Below are 16,429 nucleotides of genomic sequence, written 5' to 3'. Positions count from 1 at the left end.
AGCTATGTTCTTTACTAATTACAGGCTTGAATTGCAAATTTTCTAAATTTTTCTTTTCAGAAATCAATTAATAGATTAAAGATCTATATATGTGTATATATATATATATGTGTGTGTGTGTATATATATATACACACACACACACATATATATAGTGTCTATATATATATACTGATATAGAAAGACCACTGATATGAAAATTAAGACACCACAGACACATGATGTTCAAATACATTACTCAGCACAGTATGTATCAACCAATTTAGCAAAAGCAGAGATCTGAGCTATATCTTTACCTGCAGATGTCATAAACCCTTAAAGTGCGCGTGCATGTGCGCGCGCACACACACACACACACACACACACACACACACAGACATAAAGCAGAGCCAAGCGAAAGCTACCCTCCATACAGGAGCACTGGTAGCAGGCAGCAGCTCACAGGGTACCAACACGGTCAGCCTGCACACTCCAGTTGTAGCAATAACACAGCAGCAAGGACCATAAACCCAGTCTTTATGCTAAAGACAAGGAGCTTCACTGATATTAGTGCAGAATTTGCTCAGGTTTCATGTTTTTCTGTTTGAGAAAACACAGGTAACAATCCTAGGAAAATCTAAGATGTTACATATTTTAACACCTTTTAATATGTGGAATATTCTCCAACAGGGATAAACCCACACTAAGACTGGTGTTATATCTTGCGGCTTGAGTATTGCTTATGGAAATAGCTATGGCTTCAGGTGGGCAATACTATGCACCAATAATGCAGATGATACCTATCACTCCAAATGTACTGCTGGTGTTTCCTTCTTTGCCCCATTAACTGTTATGTTCTTTCTAATTTTATTTCTTAGGCCACTCTGAAAAAACTAATACAAATCAGAAACTATTTCCTGGATGCTGGGAGCCAAATGGAACATGACTTGGGCTGCTAGGGTAGATCCAGCTCCTACCTATTCGGGTATTGGCAAATACATCAGCTAGAGACCCACTGGTTCCTTTGACCTCTCCATGGGACAGCGTAGAAGATGCGGATGAAGAAGTGGACGATCCCTGAATTGAACGGTTGATCCAGGACTCAGCATTCTGTAAGCTCTGTTGCAAGGCAGCAGAGAGCGCAGCTTGGCGTCTCAGAGAGCCCTCATCCTCAGAGGCCGAAGACGTGTCTGTGTGGAATTAGAAAAAAAGAAGTTCTCGATCCTGCCTAGAACAGAGACCTTTCAGTTCTTACTCATTGATCAACACATTCAATTTTGATACCAGCAAAATATTCACATTCTCAAGGCAGATTAGTGTGTAAGGGTTCTCAAGAATCTCAAAGAAAGGTCTACAGACCAAAGCCTGAAAACACAAAACAGCCTAAATCTATAGGTAATTTTAAGTTCTTAAAAAATCCCTTTTGGAACATTTAAACTTCATGCTTTTCTGTTCTGAACTGAATCAGGATCTGAATTTTTCTGGCTTATCTATTTATATTCAAGTAATACTGAAGTGGTTATATGGCTCCCTCGACCTCTTAATTAGAGAACCGTGTGATAGGCTGCTATACTGATTTTGACAAGTACTTACTAATTAGTGTCTACTCAACAGGCAATGATCCTAATAGGGTGATATAAAAACTTACTTTTGTTAATAACAGCTTCAGTGTCAAATAGTGGGCTGGGTGCTGGGGGAACTAGAGATGGAATTAGAAACAGTGCTCGGCCTGGAGGCATTCACGGTTTTAGCGGCAAGTGGTCACTCAGCACAGGTAAGCCTCCCAAACGTGACAGGGGACGGCCCCGATCTGTATTGCTTTCCTTAACTCTCCAAGAACTGTGAGAAACTTACTGATACAAATTTACTGTATTTGGCCTGGCTCTGACTTCAGGGAAATAAGGCCTAAATTAGAAAAGCATGTCGAGAAAATAAAAAAGGAAAAGTTCAACCAAATATAGGACAGCCAATGGAAGCAGAAGTCAGGAATTTATTTCAAGGCTCTCAGCTTCAGAGGCATAGAAGTTAAGGGGGCATTTGGTCTGATCTGAGACAAACCCTTCTACATGATTTTGGGGGTTATAATTAATGGCCTATGGATTGGATATCATTTAATTTTTAAAAAAATAAAACATTCTGTGGTTAGTCCTGCTGACCACTCTAACTCAGGTGAAACTGTAAGTCTGCGTTCGACTTCAGTTCAATGAGCCAAAGAGATAACTAACTAACAGGGCTAGAATGCTGCTCAACAATGGAAATTTGAACCACAAAAGACTAAATTAATCTAGAAGTCAGATTCTGCATGTCCAGAGCAAGCAAGGAAGTAAGAGTTAAAATAATGACCACATTCTTGCTTCCTGCTCCGAACCACTTCCAAGTTATCATCTCATATTGAAGGAAGTATGAGGCCCACGACTGATTATTTTCACAATGTACTACATAACTACAGTATGTGCTGGGAACTATGCCAGGTTCTGGGGATTCTGAGATGTATAAGTTCTTGGGAGAGAGTGCCCTCAAACGGCTTACAGTCCAGTACAGGAGACACAATCCTACAGACTATCTCACAAGATTTCAAGAGACGCTGAGAAACGGGGTAAGAAAGGGTTTCACAAGAGGGGCACCAATCCCGGGGGAGGAATTCAAGTATTCCTATGTAAATGGAGCAAAGACTTTGAGGAGTAAGGGGCAAAATATGAGGCTAGAGAGGGAAACAGTGACCAGACCTCAAAGGGATAAACTGATGAGGTTCTTTAAAGGAGAAAGAGATCTAGAATACAAAAGGAGAGTGACTTAAGGAAAATACAGAGAAAGAAAAGTAACACCATCTGTAACCTTTTATTTAAGGAATGAGGTTTGCATAATTCTCAAAAAATATTCCAACATTTCAACTGTACCTTGGGAGGCAGAGATTTCTGTCTTTGTAAACATGATAAAGAAAAGATCAATGGGTGGGCGGTGTGGAACAGGTGTATCTGACCCTAAGAACAAAGTATTTTCAGGGTAATACATCTCAGGACCCTAACAAACTCCACTGGATTTGCAGGCTGTCTTTATTGCATCATTTATTTTAAACTGCATTAAGTCTAAAATCAGAATAACCCAATTTTCAAAAGATAGCAAAACCAGTATTTTCATGATTAGGTTTACGGCAAATTGGTTTCATTGTGTTCTATACTGGATCAATTATGTCACTAGGTGCATTGTTTCAATTCAATGACCTCATTTGCCTGCCAGTCCTCCTCTGTGTTTAGTGACTACAACTGTGGGCGGCTCAGTGTAGTGGAAAAAACATGGCTTGGTGTCTGTCTTCCATTTGAACTCTGGGGTCCACCCCTCATAAGCTATGTGACTTGGGGAATAACATTATCCGCCTGAGAAGGTTTGCTTGTTTATCCATTCGACAAATACTACTAAGCACTACACTAGTTGGTAGGAATAAAATGGTGAACAAGGAAGACATGTCCCTACTCCAATAGGACTTAGAGTCTTACAGTGCAGACACCCAAGGAAGTGAGACCTAAACCTAGGCCAGAAGGGTAAGTAGCTATCGGCTCTAAAGCGTATGGAGGTGGGGGGAGCAAAGAGCCAGGCAGAGGGAACAGCACGTGAGGAAGTGGGGAGGGCACAGAAAACAAGGCACATCCGAGGACCTGAAAGAAACGGGGCTGGCTGCAGCACAGGACGCAACAGCAGTTACTTCCAATTCTGATGGAAGATGAGGCTGGACAAGTAGACAGCACTGGGCTCTTAAGGGTCTTTGTGCTAAATGCACAGGAGACCATAAAATGAGACATTGTCCAGAATACACCCCCAGCAGTGGCAGTGCATAGCAGTTGGCCAATAAGTATTGGTTCCCCTTCTCTTCCTTGAATCATCCATTCTAGGTTAGCTCACAGGCACAAAACTGGCTGTGCAAAGCTTTCAGCAGATCGTGTATCTTAATGCGCAAAACGTAAGCACTGCTCCAAGACGGTATCTTAAAAAACAAAACAAAACAAAAAAAAACCAAGCTCCCTTAAATATTTATATGTTTATTTGGTAGCTTTTTTGGTTTGTTTTGTTAAGTAACTGTCACCCAAGAAATTGCTGTGGATTAGTAGAAATTTTGGCAAGATTAAATTAATGATAATAGAAATATTTTCTCACTGATTCTGCTCCAGTTGAACATGAACTTACAACTCTTATCCATCATAACTAAGGTCCCTTGCTTAAACTCTTGTATCAGATGAATACAACAGGTCCTCTAAAACAGAAAATAATTTTGAAAACACACTTTGCTCTTCAGTTTTTAGTTAGTATGGTTTTAACACAGCACCATTTAAAAAATTTTTTTTTCAACGTTTTTATTTATTTTTGGGACAGAGAGAGACAGAGCATGAACGGGGGAGGGGCAGAGAGAGAGGGAGACACAGGATCGGAAACAGGCTCCAGGCTCTGAGCCGTCAGCCCAGAGCCTGACGCGGGGCTCGAACTCACGGACCGCGAGATCGTGACCTGGCTGAAGTCGGACGCTTAACCGACTGCGCCACCCAGGCGCCCCAACACAGCACCATTTTATACTGATAGGCAGAAGCCTATAAAATCCATTTCTAACCAATTACAAAACATATATAACAATTAGTTTGTTGACTTTAAGGGGAGAAAGGTCCCAAATTTGCTGTCTTTGAGCACTGTAGCACTTTTTGTCATTAGCCATGTGTGCAAATGACATCCCTCTTTTTGGCAGAAAATGCAGATTTTATATCTAAAAATGTTTATTTTAAAAGTTTAAACACCTACCAATTCCACCTACTAGTGGAATAATCTATTCATTCCACTCCTACATATCTACCCAAGAGAAATGAAAGCATATATCTATACAAGGACTTGTTTGTGAATGTTCATAGCAGCTTTATTTTAATAGGAAAAAACTGGAAACTACTTAAATGTCCATCAAGAACTGAAAGGAGAAACAAAAGGTATATCTATAGGACAGAATACTACTCAGCAATAAAAAGGAATGAGCCTCTGCTATACAAAACAACATGGTTGAATCTCAAAATAATTATGTGGAGTGAAATATGACAGACCTCTTCCCTCAAAAAAAAGTACAACAAAGTATGATTCTATTTATACAAAACTGTAGAAAATCCAAACTAATGTCTAATGACAGAAAACAGATCATGGAGATGGAGAGAAGTAGGATTACAAAGGGATTATGAGGAAATTTGGGGGGGCATGATGGATACCGCTCATTTTCTTAATTGTGGTAATGGCTTCATGGTTTTGCTATGAAAACTTAGCAAACTACACATTTTAACTATGTTTATTGTATGTCAATTGTAATTTAATAAAGCTGTCAAAAGAACTCATTGAAAAAGATTCACGGGGGTGAAAATGGTGGCTTGGTGAGAGGATGGTAACATCTCAGTCAGTCTACACAATCTGAGGGGTACTGTGCAAACTGGACAAGTTCTTGGAAAGACAGTGACTGCCATTGGGCTCTGACAGCTGATACCAAAATTAGGCCCAGACATCAGCTTAGAACAGTAGCTAAGTCAAGACCCACCAAAAGAAAGATCTTATCCTAATAACTACTACAAAATATACCACATAAGACAGACCAAGAAATAGGAGCTGCAAAGAACAAATAAAGGAAACAACCACTAGGATGGTTAGTGCATGATATTCTAGAGATCATGGAAAGAATTTTTGTGTATTTTGGGTAAGTAGAGTGGAAAGACATCAGGCAGGAAAATATCATGTTCTCTTGCATTGTTGGGTCAGAGGAATTAAGGACTTCCAGAACCTTCAAGAAAGGCAAGTGGAGTTTCTATGCAGACAAGAAAATAAAAATCTTTAGAGATCCAAGAGGAAGCAACCTAGGAGTAAAAGCATATATGGAAGAGAAGATTAGAAGGTTAGTTCTGGAAGCAGGCCAATCTTGAACCAACCTTGGGCTGCAAATTCTGGGCAGCTTGATATAGCGCTATACCCAACCAGGGTGTCTGATTCACCAGACAAGGGTTAGGGAGACTTTCAGAACTATCTAAGAGATATTTTGGCATCCCACAGTAATGTGTCTGGGTGCACAGAAGCTTGGCTGGGATCAAAAATAACTATGTAAAACCTGACTGCAGGTTCATGAGTTGCCTGACCATTAATGTCCAAACTGGAATCCCTCTGAGAGAAGGGGTACTCACTGTTAATAATTACTCTAGGGTCACTCTACCTATAAGGGATCTCCAAACACTGTTTTTCTAGGTATTTTTCCATGTCTATGAAAAAACAGTTCACAAAATGAATTAATATTACAAATACTGTTGACCCTTGGGGTGCCTGAGCGGGCTCAGTTGGTTAAGCATCCAACTCTTGATTTTAGCTCAGGTTATGATCGCACTGTTGGTCGGGCTCTATGCTTACAGTATGAAGCCTGCTTGGGATTCTCTCCCTCTTTGTCTCTCTGCCCCTCCCCAGCTCATACGCAAATATGGGTGCACGCACAAGCTCTCTCTCTCTCCTAGTAAATAAATAAAAGTTCTTAAAAAACTACCGTTGATTCTTGAACACCACAGGGGTTAGAGGTACTGGCCCCATGCATGGCTGAAAGCCCGTGTATAACTTTTGACTCCCCCCAAACTTAACTTACTGATAATATAATATAAACAACAAACACATATTTTGTATTTTACAAATATCTGTATTCTATTTTTTTAATGTGTATTTATTTTTGAGAGACAGAGCATGAGTGGGGGAGGGGCAGAGACAGAGGGAAACACAGAATCCAAAGCAGGATCCAGGCTCCAAGCTGTTAGCACAGAGCCAGATGCAGGGCTTGAACTCACGAGCTGTGAGATCATGACCTGAGCTGAAGTCAGATGTTTAACTGACTGAGCCACCCGGGTGCCCCTATTATATCTGTATTCTTACAATAAAGTAATCTAAAGAAAAGAAAATATTAAGAAAATCATAAAGAAGAGAAAATATGTTTACAATACTACATTGTAAAAATTCCACATATAAGCTGACCCACGCAGTTCAAATTGTATTGCCCATGGGTCAACTGTGTTTACGTAAAAAAAAGAGATTTTTAAAAACTTATTGCCTATTTGAAAAGTCCGATCAAACATGCAGCAACTGCTAGAGCTCCAGATTTACCACAAAATATTTACTTGACACTATGGTAGAAGGAGAGGCGATATACCAAGTGGTTTAGAGAATGGGCTTTTAAAGTCAGACTCATCTGAATTCCGACCTTAGCTCTGCGACTGAGAGCTCTTGGGCAAATCAGTTCTTAAGGGTCTTAATTCTGCTGTTTGCTGTTGTTGTTCTTTTTCTATTCTCTCTCATGGTGAGTGTTTTCTATTTTTGGACTGTTTACTCACAAAATTCAGTGGATCTTTATCTCTGGAATCCTAAATCCCTGGGTTGACGTTGTATCCTTCCAGAAACTATTTGTGTCTCAAGGTTATCATCAGTCCAAAGACCATTTTTTTAATGTTAGTTCTTACCAGGCAGTATAGGGAAATTCAAACCTAGAACCCACTTGACCCCAAATTCTTAGGGAAGGTCCCAGCTTCTGTTATCCCAAGGCCAGGCACAACTCAAGCTTTCTTAACAACATTTTCTTTTGCTGGCATGCTAATTTTTTCTAGTTCATTTTTCTGCTGAAGCTGTAAGTCCCTCCAGGGATCTCAATTCCAACAACCAACTTATTATTATTATTATTATTTTTTTTTTAATTTTTTTAACGTTTATTTATTTTTGAGACAGAGAGAGACAGAGCATGAACGGGGAAGGGGCAGAGAGAGAGGGAGACACAGAATGGGAAGCAGACTCCAGGCTCTGAGCCATCAGCCCAGAGCCCGACACGGGGCTCGAACTCACGGACTGTGAGATCGTGACCTGAGCTGAAGTTGGACGCTTAACCGACTGAGCCACCCAGGCGCCCCTATTATTATTATTTTTAAGTAAGCTCTAGGCCCAACGTAGGGCTCAAGCTCACAACCCCAAGATCAAGAGTCACACGCTCTACCAACTGAGCCAGCTTACATAGGTCCAAGGTTTTATCTTTTCTATCCTTATGGTAATTAGAATTTATTTAAGCCCCTTCTTTCCTGCCTCCCCGCTCCCCAGGACAGATAAAGCGAGCACCATCTCAGCATTCTGATGTTCAGTGACTGTTTTCTCTCTCTGTCTCTCTCTCTCTCCTGTATGTATTTAAAAGGAAACTGGTTCAGGGGCGCCTGGGTGGCGCAGTCGGTTAAGCGTCCGACTTCAGCCAGGTCACGATCTCGCGGTCCGTGAGTTCGAGCCCCGCGTCGGACTCTGGGCTGATGGCTCAGAGCCTGGAGCCTGTTTCCGATTCTGTGTCTCCCTCTCTCTGCCCCTCCCCCGTTCATGCTCTGTCTCTCTCTGTCCCAAAAATAAATAAACATTGAAAAAAAAATTAAAAAAAAAATAAATAAAAATAAAAGGAAACTGGTTCTAGTCTATCTAGAATTTCTAATGGGAAGTTTTCTTGTCTCTGTTCTAGGAGAGAATTTTCAGATTATCTAACTGACTACACAGCTAACAAAGCTTATACAAGTTATTGAGCTTCTCTAAACCTGTTTTCTCATTTGTAAAATGGGACAGAGGGCAATGGAAAAAAAAGAAAAGAAAAATATGTGCTAAGCACTTAGCTCTTTAACTAGTACACAAGGCTACTCAATAAACGGTAACTATGAAATCAGTTTTACTGGCAAGCTGTAAACTTTACCATTAGCTGTTGAAATAAATTCAGTCTATCAAAGTGGGTTTTTACTGTGCTTTGGCTTAAAGAATATTGAATATTTACTGGTCTCCCAAGTAACTGCAGACCACTGCTCATAACCCACACCAATAGTGAAAGTATGCTATTAACATGATCCAAGTCTATTAATTAGAGCACACTTATAGGGGTCTGATTTGCCAACTCTGTTTATTTTGCACTTCTGAATGAAATTAGAATGTTTGGGGAAAATTCCCCAAGTTGGCAATTCAGATAGGTATTCTCTTTTAATTTAAATTAACTGACTAAAACATGTTTTGGGCTATAAGCTCTCAGAAGGCAACAGTTATTTAATCTGCTTGCAATAATATCCCTGCATTTCTATAGACGACAGTGATGCCCATGAACAGACCTGGGATATTGTTATACTTTTTAAGTTGTAAATTCCTCCTTATCTGACCCTAGGAATTACTACTGCGGTCACTGCCAAGCAGGGCCCTGTGTGGGACAGGCACATAAATTCATTCTACCCAAGCCAGCTGAAATAGCTTACTGTGCTCTGGGGTCATCATGTGGTCTATTTGGTCATCTGAGTACCCTCCGAATGAAGCACAGGGTAAGTCCACAAGGATGCAGAAAAAATTTAGAGGGGAAAACAATATATGCTGCAGTTTTCGCATTTTGTTTATCGGTATGAATGAGAAACAGAATTACACAAAGAATCCCTACAAAGAAAGAGCTGAGGTAATGGCCTCATGACATTAGTAAATGATTTCAGCACATAAAGGGAATTGGATGGCAGTAATTCAAGCAGTCTAAGAGACTGAAAAGGCCACAGGCACTAAAGAACCGTAATTTGCTACCAACTCCGAGAATTTAAATTTTCCAATCCATAAGACAAAAACCAGCGTACATATCAATAAACAAATTTTAGGTTGAGTGACACTTTATTATTTCCAAATGATATGTGAACAAAAGCCAATTATTTCCCATGGCCACTATTTATACCATATTTTCCGTCCTATGTAATACTATGAATAAAGCCAAGATTTATGACATATTTTACTTCTTAAATCCTTTTTATTAAATCCTTCCAAAAATAGCTCTAAAATTTCATCAGTTTAGTAATGCCAACAGTTATGTGTTGGGTGCGCCCCAAAGAGCCTCACTGGCTAGTGCGCTTTCGCAGGTATCCCAGGAACTGGGTTCACACGGGACAGCACGTGCACAGTGACGGCCCTGACTGCAAACTTGCTTTGTGACGTGCATCCTGACCGCTGAGACAGTGCACAAAGGGCAACGTGACTAAATTACTATCAAATCTGAGGTTAATTTTTCCCTGCAAGGTTAGTACAACTTTTCTAGAAAGAGTGCCATGGCAAGGTCATTTGTATAGCTGCCCAGAACTGATTCTTTTAAAACTGCCTATAACCAGCAATAATTAAGGTCCTCCTCCTCCTCCCCAACCCTTAGGGCAGCTTCAGCATTCCTCTAGACTTCAGTGTTTCAGGGGCTCTCAGTGCAAGATAAAGGGAGACAGTGACACAGGATTAAACTTCAGTAGGAAGAGGACACAGCCAAGGATCTAACCAGTGGTTCTCAGGAGCTTGGAGAGAATGGAATCTGAATCCCCTGACTGGGGAACAGCAAATTCCATTCCCTAAAATGAAAAGTGCTGATGGATGCCTTATGATACAGCTCTTGCACATTTCCTCACGCTAGACACAGGCATGTGTGCAGCTGCAGAATGAGAGCATCAGGATCTAGCTCCGTGTGGGGGCCATGTGAGAAATCACTCTGTACGGTGCTCTCAATGTTTCTTCATGATGAGAGAGAATTCCTCTTCTATATGACAACATGCATGTCCCTAGTAGTACATTAAGGTTTCTCATATGCTATTCAGAGATCCCTAGCTCTGGAGATAAACAGATAGGAGACCTTTTCGTTACTCTGATCTGATGAATAAAGGTCTTAGGAGAGAGGATCGTACCTTCATAATCATGAAATTATGAAGACACATAAGGTGATCAGGAACATTATGCCACCTCTGTAAGGCTGCAGTACAACATTAGTGTTCAGAAACAGGCCTGTAGTGAATTCCCAAGGACTATGGTCTCATTCAGTAGTGAATAGCCACGATTTTGTTGCTGGAGTTGGTAATGTCCCCTCGGGCAGTGACTTTTGTAAGGGGATAAAAAAGGTTTCCATTCCTTCCGAGCATTCTCAAGATCCTTTGCTGCACTCTCACATTTAACCCAAGGCCATGAGAGCAGACTATTTACTGTAGAGCTGTATTTCTTTATTACAGCTATGGAGAGGCCTGTTTCTAAGAAGTACGAGTCACGTGCTCCCTACCCTTTGCCATTTATTACAACTGAGCCCTCAGCCGCGCTGCGGCAGCATCTACCCACGAGGAACTGCTCCGGGTCTGAGAGGCCCCTTTGTCTATCAGGACCCAACTGGTGCTATACTACTGTGGAAGGGAAACCAGCCAAGATTTTGAATGAATAGGCTGGTAGTACGCACCATTACAGACACAAAATGTCTTTCACTGCGAAGGTCTGCTAGAGGTATCCTGTGTTACGTTTTGAGAAACACTTGAAGCCACAGAGCTATTTCTCTCTCAAACATATTGACACCACAGATGTAAGGAAAAGAAGCACACACAGTTAATGAGCCCACAGCACACCCAAATGCTCTGAGAAGTTAGCCAAAACCTAGCAGAAAACTATTAATATGAACCCAGACCAGGGACTAGGATCAGTGTAAACAGCTCAACTTGACAGCTGTGAATCAAAGTCAATCATAATGATGTAACCTTCTCCCCAAAGATATGGTAAGTCCTCTAGACCCAATCTACAGGGAAAAATTTTCCCCCAAAGATTTCATTACTAGTAACAGGACAGGAGACACCCAGACACTATATTGAGGCTCCGGGACAGATTTATTATGTTTAGTCTCAGTGGCCTACAGGGAGATCTTGTCTGGGATTTCATCTAAAAAATCTTAAGGCTTTTTGAAACTTTGGGAAAGATTCTGAATAAACAAGACAACTTAAAGTTGTTCCGGTTGCTCCTCAAATAGCAAATTATATAACTCTTCGGGTAGAGAGTCCAAGTCTGGGGAATGAGAAAGGGATGAAGACACTTAGTTCTCTCTGATCTTGTGAACCCATTATAACAAGTGGGTTCTTAAAAATATATAAATGTATACAAAATATATTAACACACACACAAACACACTTATATGTATTTTTTCAGACCCCTTAAACCTTCGCATGACTGCTCTCACTCTGTCTTTAATGACACACAAAATTTTATCCCAAATGCACTTATTCTGTAGAGGCAAAGCTTCTGATTGAGAAGTATAAATTTGTTAAAGAAATTATGACCATGGTCATATTTTAGAGGTCAACGAAAATAGCTATTAAACCACAGAAGGATTTTCTAAGACCCTAAGCTTTGGCCTGTGTTTATTTACGACTACTTGAGTTTGGGGGTTGTATTAAGGAAATGCTGAAATTTCGGAAGGAAAACTTTTTTTTTTTTTTTAAATAGCATTATTGTTAAGGCTTCTTTCTGTATGCATTTATAATGTGACAATCAAAACTTGTGTCTTCAATGTGTATTCTTAGACACCTTGGATGACGAGGAAAAGTGCAGGCTCCTACCTCAGAAAAGATAAAGCAGAACTTATGTCAGGAACATCACAGGAGTAACTGTCAGAGAGGAAGGTTCTAACAAACCTACCAGGAGGTGTGCAGGCATCTGCAGGAGACTGGACGAATGTGGACCGCCTTTTGGTTGGCATAGGCAAAGCCATTTTCTGTTCTTTATGCTTTGCCAGTGCGGCTTGAACTGCTTCTGTATGGATATCTGAAAGATTAAACATTTGCATTTATTAGCTCTTGGTTCTTAAAGTGTTTACTTCTGTGGGCTGAACTATCACTGCCTCAACTGTTGAAAAGGGATGTTTAGGTGATTTTTAGTTACAATTCGTGTTGTAACAATTAAAATAAAAATGAAAAAGAAGAGACAAAAAAAGAAAGAAGTCAAGGATAATTTTACAGAGAAGGAAAATGAAGCCCAGAATGATTATGTGACTGCTTTAAGAGCAAACAAGGGGCTAGTGGAGATAGGCAGGGGTGGGGAAAGGGGAAGGGGTCTAACATGCCCCTGTGCCAGGCAGGGATCCTACCTCTGAATGGAATGAGTGCTGTGCAGGTAGCTAAAAGACACTCACTGTTCTTCAGGAAAAGAAGCTTAGGATTTGTTTAACTGCCTGAAAGTGGTTGAGACCACTCAGTTCTCTACCACAGGATCAGAAGGGCTGAATCTGATCTAGAAAAATATAAGAGCTGATGGTACTTGTTTGCCACTGTGGCCACAAGAGAATTCAGTTCTCCCCTTGAAGTCCAAGAGGAAGGAACCTTAGAGCACCGGGATGGGTCAGTCGGTTAAGTGTCCAACTTCAGCTCAGGTTATGATCTCACGGTTCATGAGTTCGAGCCCTGCACTGGGCTCTCAGCTGTTGGAGCAGATCCCAGTTTGGATCCTCTGTCTCCCTCTCTCTCTGCCCCTGCTCCGCTCACACTCTCCTCTCTCCCTCAAAAATAAATAAAGATTAAAAAAAAAAAGAAGTCTAATGGGGGTCTCAAAATTAACATTTCCCAACAGAACACTTGATTGTCCACTCCCGCCATAAAATGTGCTCTACATTTCTGCAAAAAAAGGATCATACTATTCATAGTCTTTGGTGTTCTCCTTTGAGATTTTTTAAAACTCTTACAAAATCCTATGAAGGTAGATAACTGAAGCAGCTTCCTAGTTCACAAGAATTTCCTCTTCTCAGGGATGGGCCCAGTTGAGGGACAAACTATCCTAGGAGGCCTGTCTGTGCTATGTAAATGTACCTCTTATAACAGCTGGACCTATCAGATCCTTTTATGGGGGTCTGTGTGGAAGAATTTGAAATAAGTCAAGAAAATGCAGGTTCTAGAACTGAGTCACTTTAATGATAATTCCCCAGAGAAAAGGAATGTCCTTAAACTTCAGGGTTGAAACCCTGGAAGCTGTCTCTCCTTTTCTAGGGATTTCTCAACTGTTGCTTCGCTTCTATGACCTACTCTAGCTATTTAAGGTAGCCTGAGCTGGCCTGTTTCATACAACAACAACAAAAAAAAAAACCTTCACTAATATAACCAGAAACATCTTTCTGTGTAAATACAGACCTATAACATAATTTTAAAGGTTGCATAGAATTCCACTGTATGTCTGTGCCATGATTTATTTAAGCAACCTGTTTCCAAAGTTTTGCTACTATTCATAGCAACGATTCACAGCAAAAGAATTCAGTATTTTCACCTTAGTACATACGTCTAATCCTATTTTTGTAGGATTAATTCCAATTGCTGAGGTGTATTTCCTAAGAACAAGCATTTTAATTTTTTTTTTTTTTTTTTGAGCAGGGGGAGCAGCTAGTGCGAGCAGGAGAAGGGCAGAGGGAGAGGGAGAGAGAGAATCTCAAGTAGGCTCCACACCCAGCTCAGAGCCCAACATGGGGATCCATCTCACCCCCACGAGACTGTGACCTGGGCCGAAATTAAGAATCAGACACTTAACCAACTGAGCCGAGACACCCAATGATTTTACTCTTATATAGCTATCATACATTTACCAAAATCAATAAATTAAATATTGATACAAATTATTATGTCACCCACAACCCATATTCCAACTTAGCCTACTATTCCCCAGTAATGCACTTTATAGTTTTTCCTCCTTTGTTCCTGATCTGGGACCTGACCCAGAATCATACATTACGTTTAGTTGTCACAATTCTCTATTATCCTATAATCTGGAACATTTCTTTTTTTTCCAACTTTTTTTTTTTTTTTTTTTTTTTTTTGAGACAGAGAGAGAGCATGAACGGGGGAGGGGCAGAGAGAGAGGGAGACACAGAATCGGAAACAGGCTCCAGGCTCTGAGCCATCAGCCCAGAGCCCGACGCGGGGCTCGAACTCACGGACCGCGAGATCGTGACCTGGCTGAAGTCGGACGCTTAACCGACTGCGCCACCCAGGCGCCCTAATCTGGAACATTTCTTAACCTTTGTCTCTCATTGCCTTGACGTTATTGTACACACTAATTATATTGTAGAATGTCCCTTAATTTTAGTTTGTTGATATTCCTCATAATTAGATTCAGGTTATACATTTTGGTAGGAATACCACAGAAGTAATACGTCTTCTTGAAACATGATGTCAGGAAGTGTCTGCCCTATTACTGGTGATAGTAACTGATTACTTGGTTAAGATGATGTCTACTAAAGTAATTCATTGTAAGGTTATTACTCTTCCCTTAGTGTAATTAACAAATAAATTATGGGTGAATGTTTTTCAGATGATATAAATATTACATACTTCATTGAACTTTTACCTACTGGTTTTAGCATTCATTGATGATTCTTGGCTGAATCAATTATTACCATAATGGCTACAAAACATTGATTTAATAACTCTATCATTCTTTCTGTATTTATTAGTTACTTTTTCTACTATAAGAAAAAGCATCCCTTTCTCTCCCAATTTATTTATATCAATACAGACCTATTGACTCTCATTTTATTCTATGGCTATTGTTACTACCATTACTTATTTTGATGGTCCTAATACCCCAGATTTGACCAATGAGGCCAAATCAAACTGGCTCTTACGTCCTTTTGACATATTCCCATCATTTTGAGCAGTTTTTGTTCTCTGGTATAAGATGTTCCAGGTATGTTCCCTTCTCCAGCACTAGAATTAAACATTTCTCTAAGGAACCCTGACCTCACTTAGTGGAGAATGGTATTTAGAAACCAAGACCTTAAAAGAAGGAGTGCTCAGTGTTATTGGGGTATCAGACGCTCAACCAACTAAGCCACCCAGGTGCCCCTCTTCATTTTTTTTTTAAAGCTGCATAGCACTCCATTATATAAGTTAGTTTACTCAACTATTCTAAGTGTGGGCATTTAAGTGTTTCCAATATTTTACAATTACAAACAATAATACAACAAAGGGTCTTGTGCAAGTAGACTTTTATACTGATGAGAGTATATCTTCAGGGCCAATTCCAACAAGTGAGACTCCTAAGTCAAAAAGTGAATACATTTTAAACTCTGCTGCATCTTGCCAAGTTCCTCTCCAAAGAGTTGTATCATACTGTATTACTATCAGCAATGTGCCTATGTGTCTGTTTCCTCATAGCCTCACCAGCAGAATGTATTATCTTGGTTTTTTGACTATTACCAGTTTGGTAGCTGAGAAATGGTGTCTCAGTATACTTTCAATTTGGACTTCCTTTATTTTATTATTATTTTTTATTTTAAGATTTACTTTATTTTTGGAGAGAGAGAGAGAGAACGTGAAAGCAGGGGAGGGGGCAAAGGGAAGGTGGGGGGGAGAGGGAGAGAGAGAAAGAAAGAGAGAGAATCCCAAGCAGGCTCCACACACTCAGCATGGAGCCTGATGTGGGGCTCAGTTCCATGACCCTGGGATCATGACCTGAGCTGAAATGCAGAGTTGGACACTCAACTGGCTGAGCCACCCAAGCACCCCTGTACTTCTTTTATCATTAATGAGATTAAACATTGGATTTAAGGACCATTTAATATTTGTTGGTAAGTGAAAGTAAATATTCATGTCACTTGATCATTTTTCCACTGGGTTTCTGCATT

General features: G+C 40.3%; 1 protein-coding gene across 7 annotated transcripts in view; it reads right to left on the bottom strand.

The window, feature by feature from the left end:
• DIP2B (disco interacting protein 2 homolog B) overlaps positions 1-16,429 on the bottom strand; it is a 236,312-nt gene that overhangs the window by 68,545 nt on the left and 151,338 nt on the right. For 4 of the 7 annotated variants that reach the window (XM_045465121.1, XM_045465120.1, XM_045465123.1 and 1 more), the window contains exons 4-5: positions 12,463-12,588; positions 957-1,169 (exon numbers count right to left, since the gene is read on the bottom strand). In XM_045465121.1, coding sequence (XP_045321077.1) covers positions 957-1,169; positions 12,463-12,588 — 339 coding nt within the window. The remainder of the gene's footprint in view (positions 1-956; positions 1,170-12,462; positions 12,589-16,429) is intronic. The other 3 variants (XM_045465125.1, XM_045465126.1, XM_045465127.1) reach the window with 1 other exon arrangement.

Source organism: Leopardus geoffroyi, chromosome B4, assembly GCF_018350155.1.
Source record: "Leopardus geoffroyi isolate Oge1 chromosome B4, O.geoffroyi_Oge1_pat1.0, whole genome shotgun sequence".
NCBI classification, from domain to species: Eukaryota; Metazoa; Chordata; class Mammalia; order Carnivora; family Felidae; genus Leopardus; species Leopardus geoffroyi.
The sequence above is the reverse complement of the archived record's forward strand: the minus strand, read 5'-3'. Positions and strand labels throughout refer to the sequence as shown.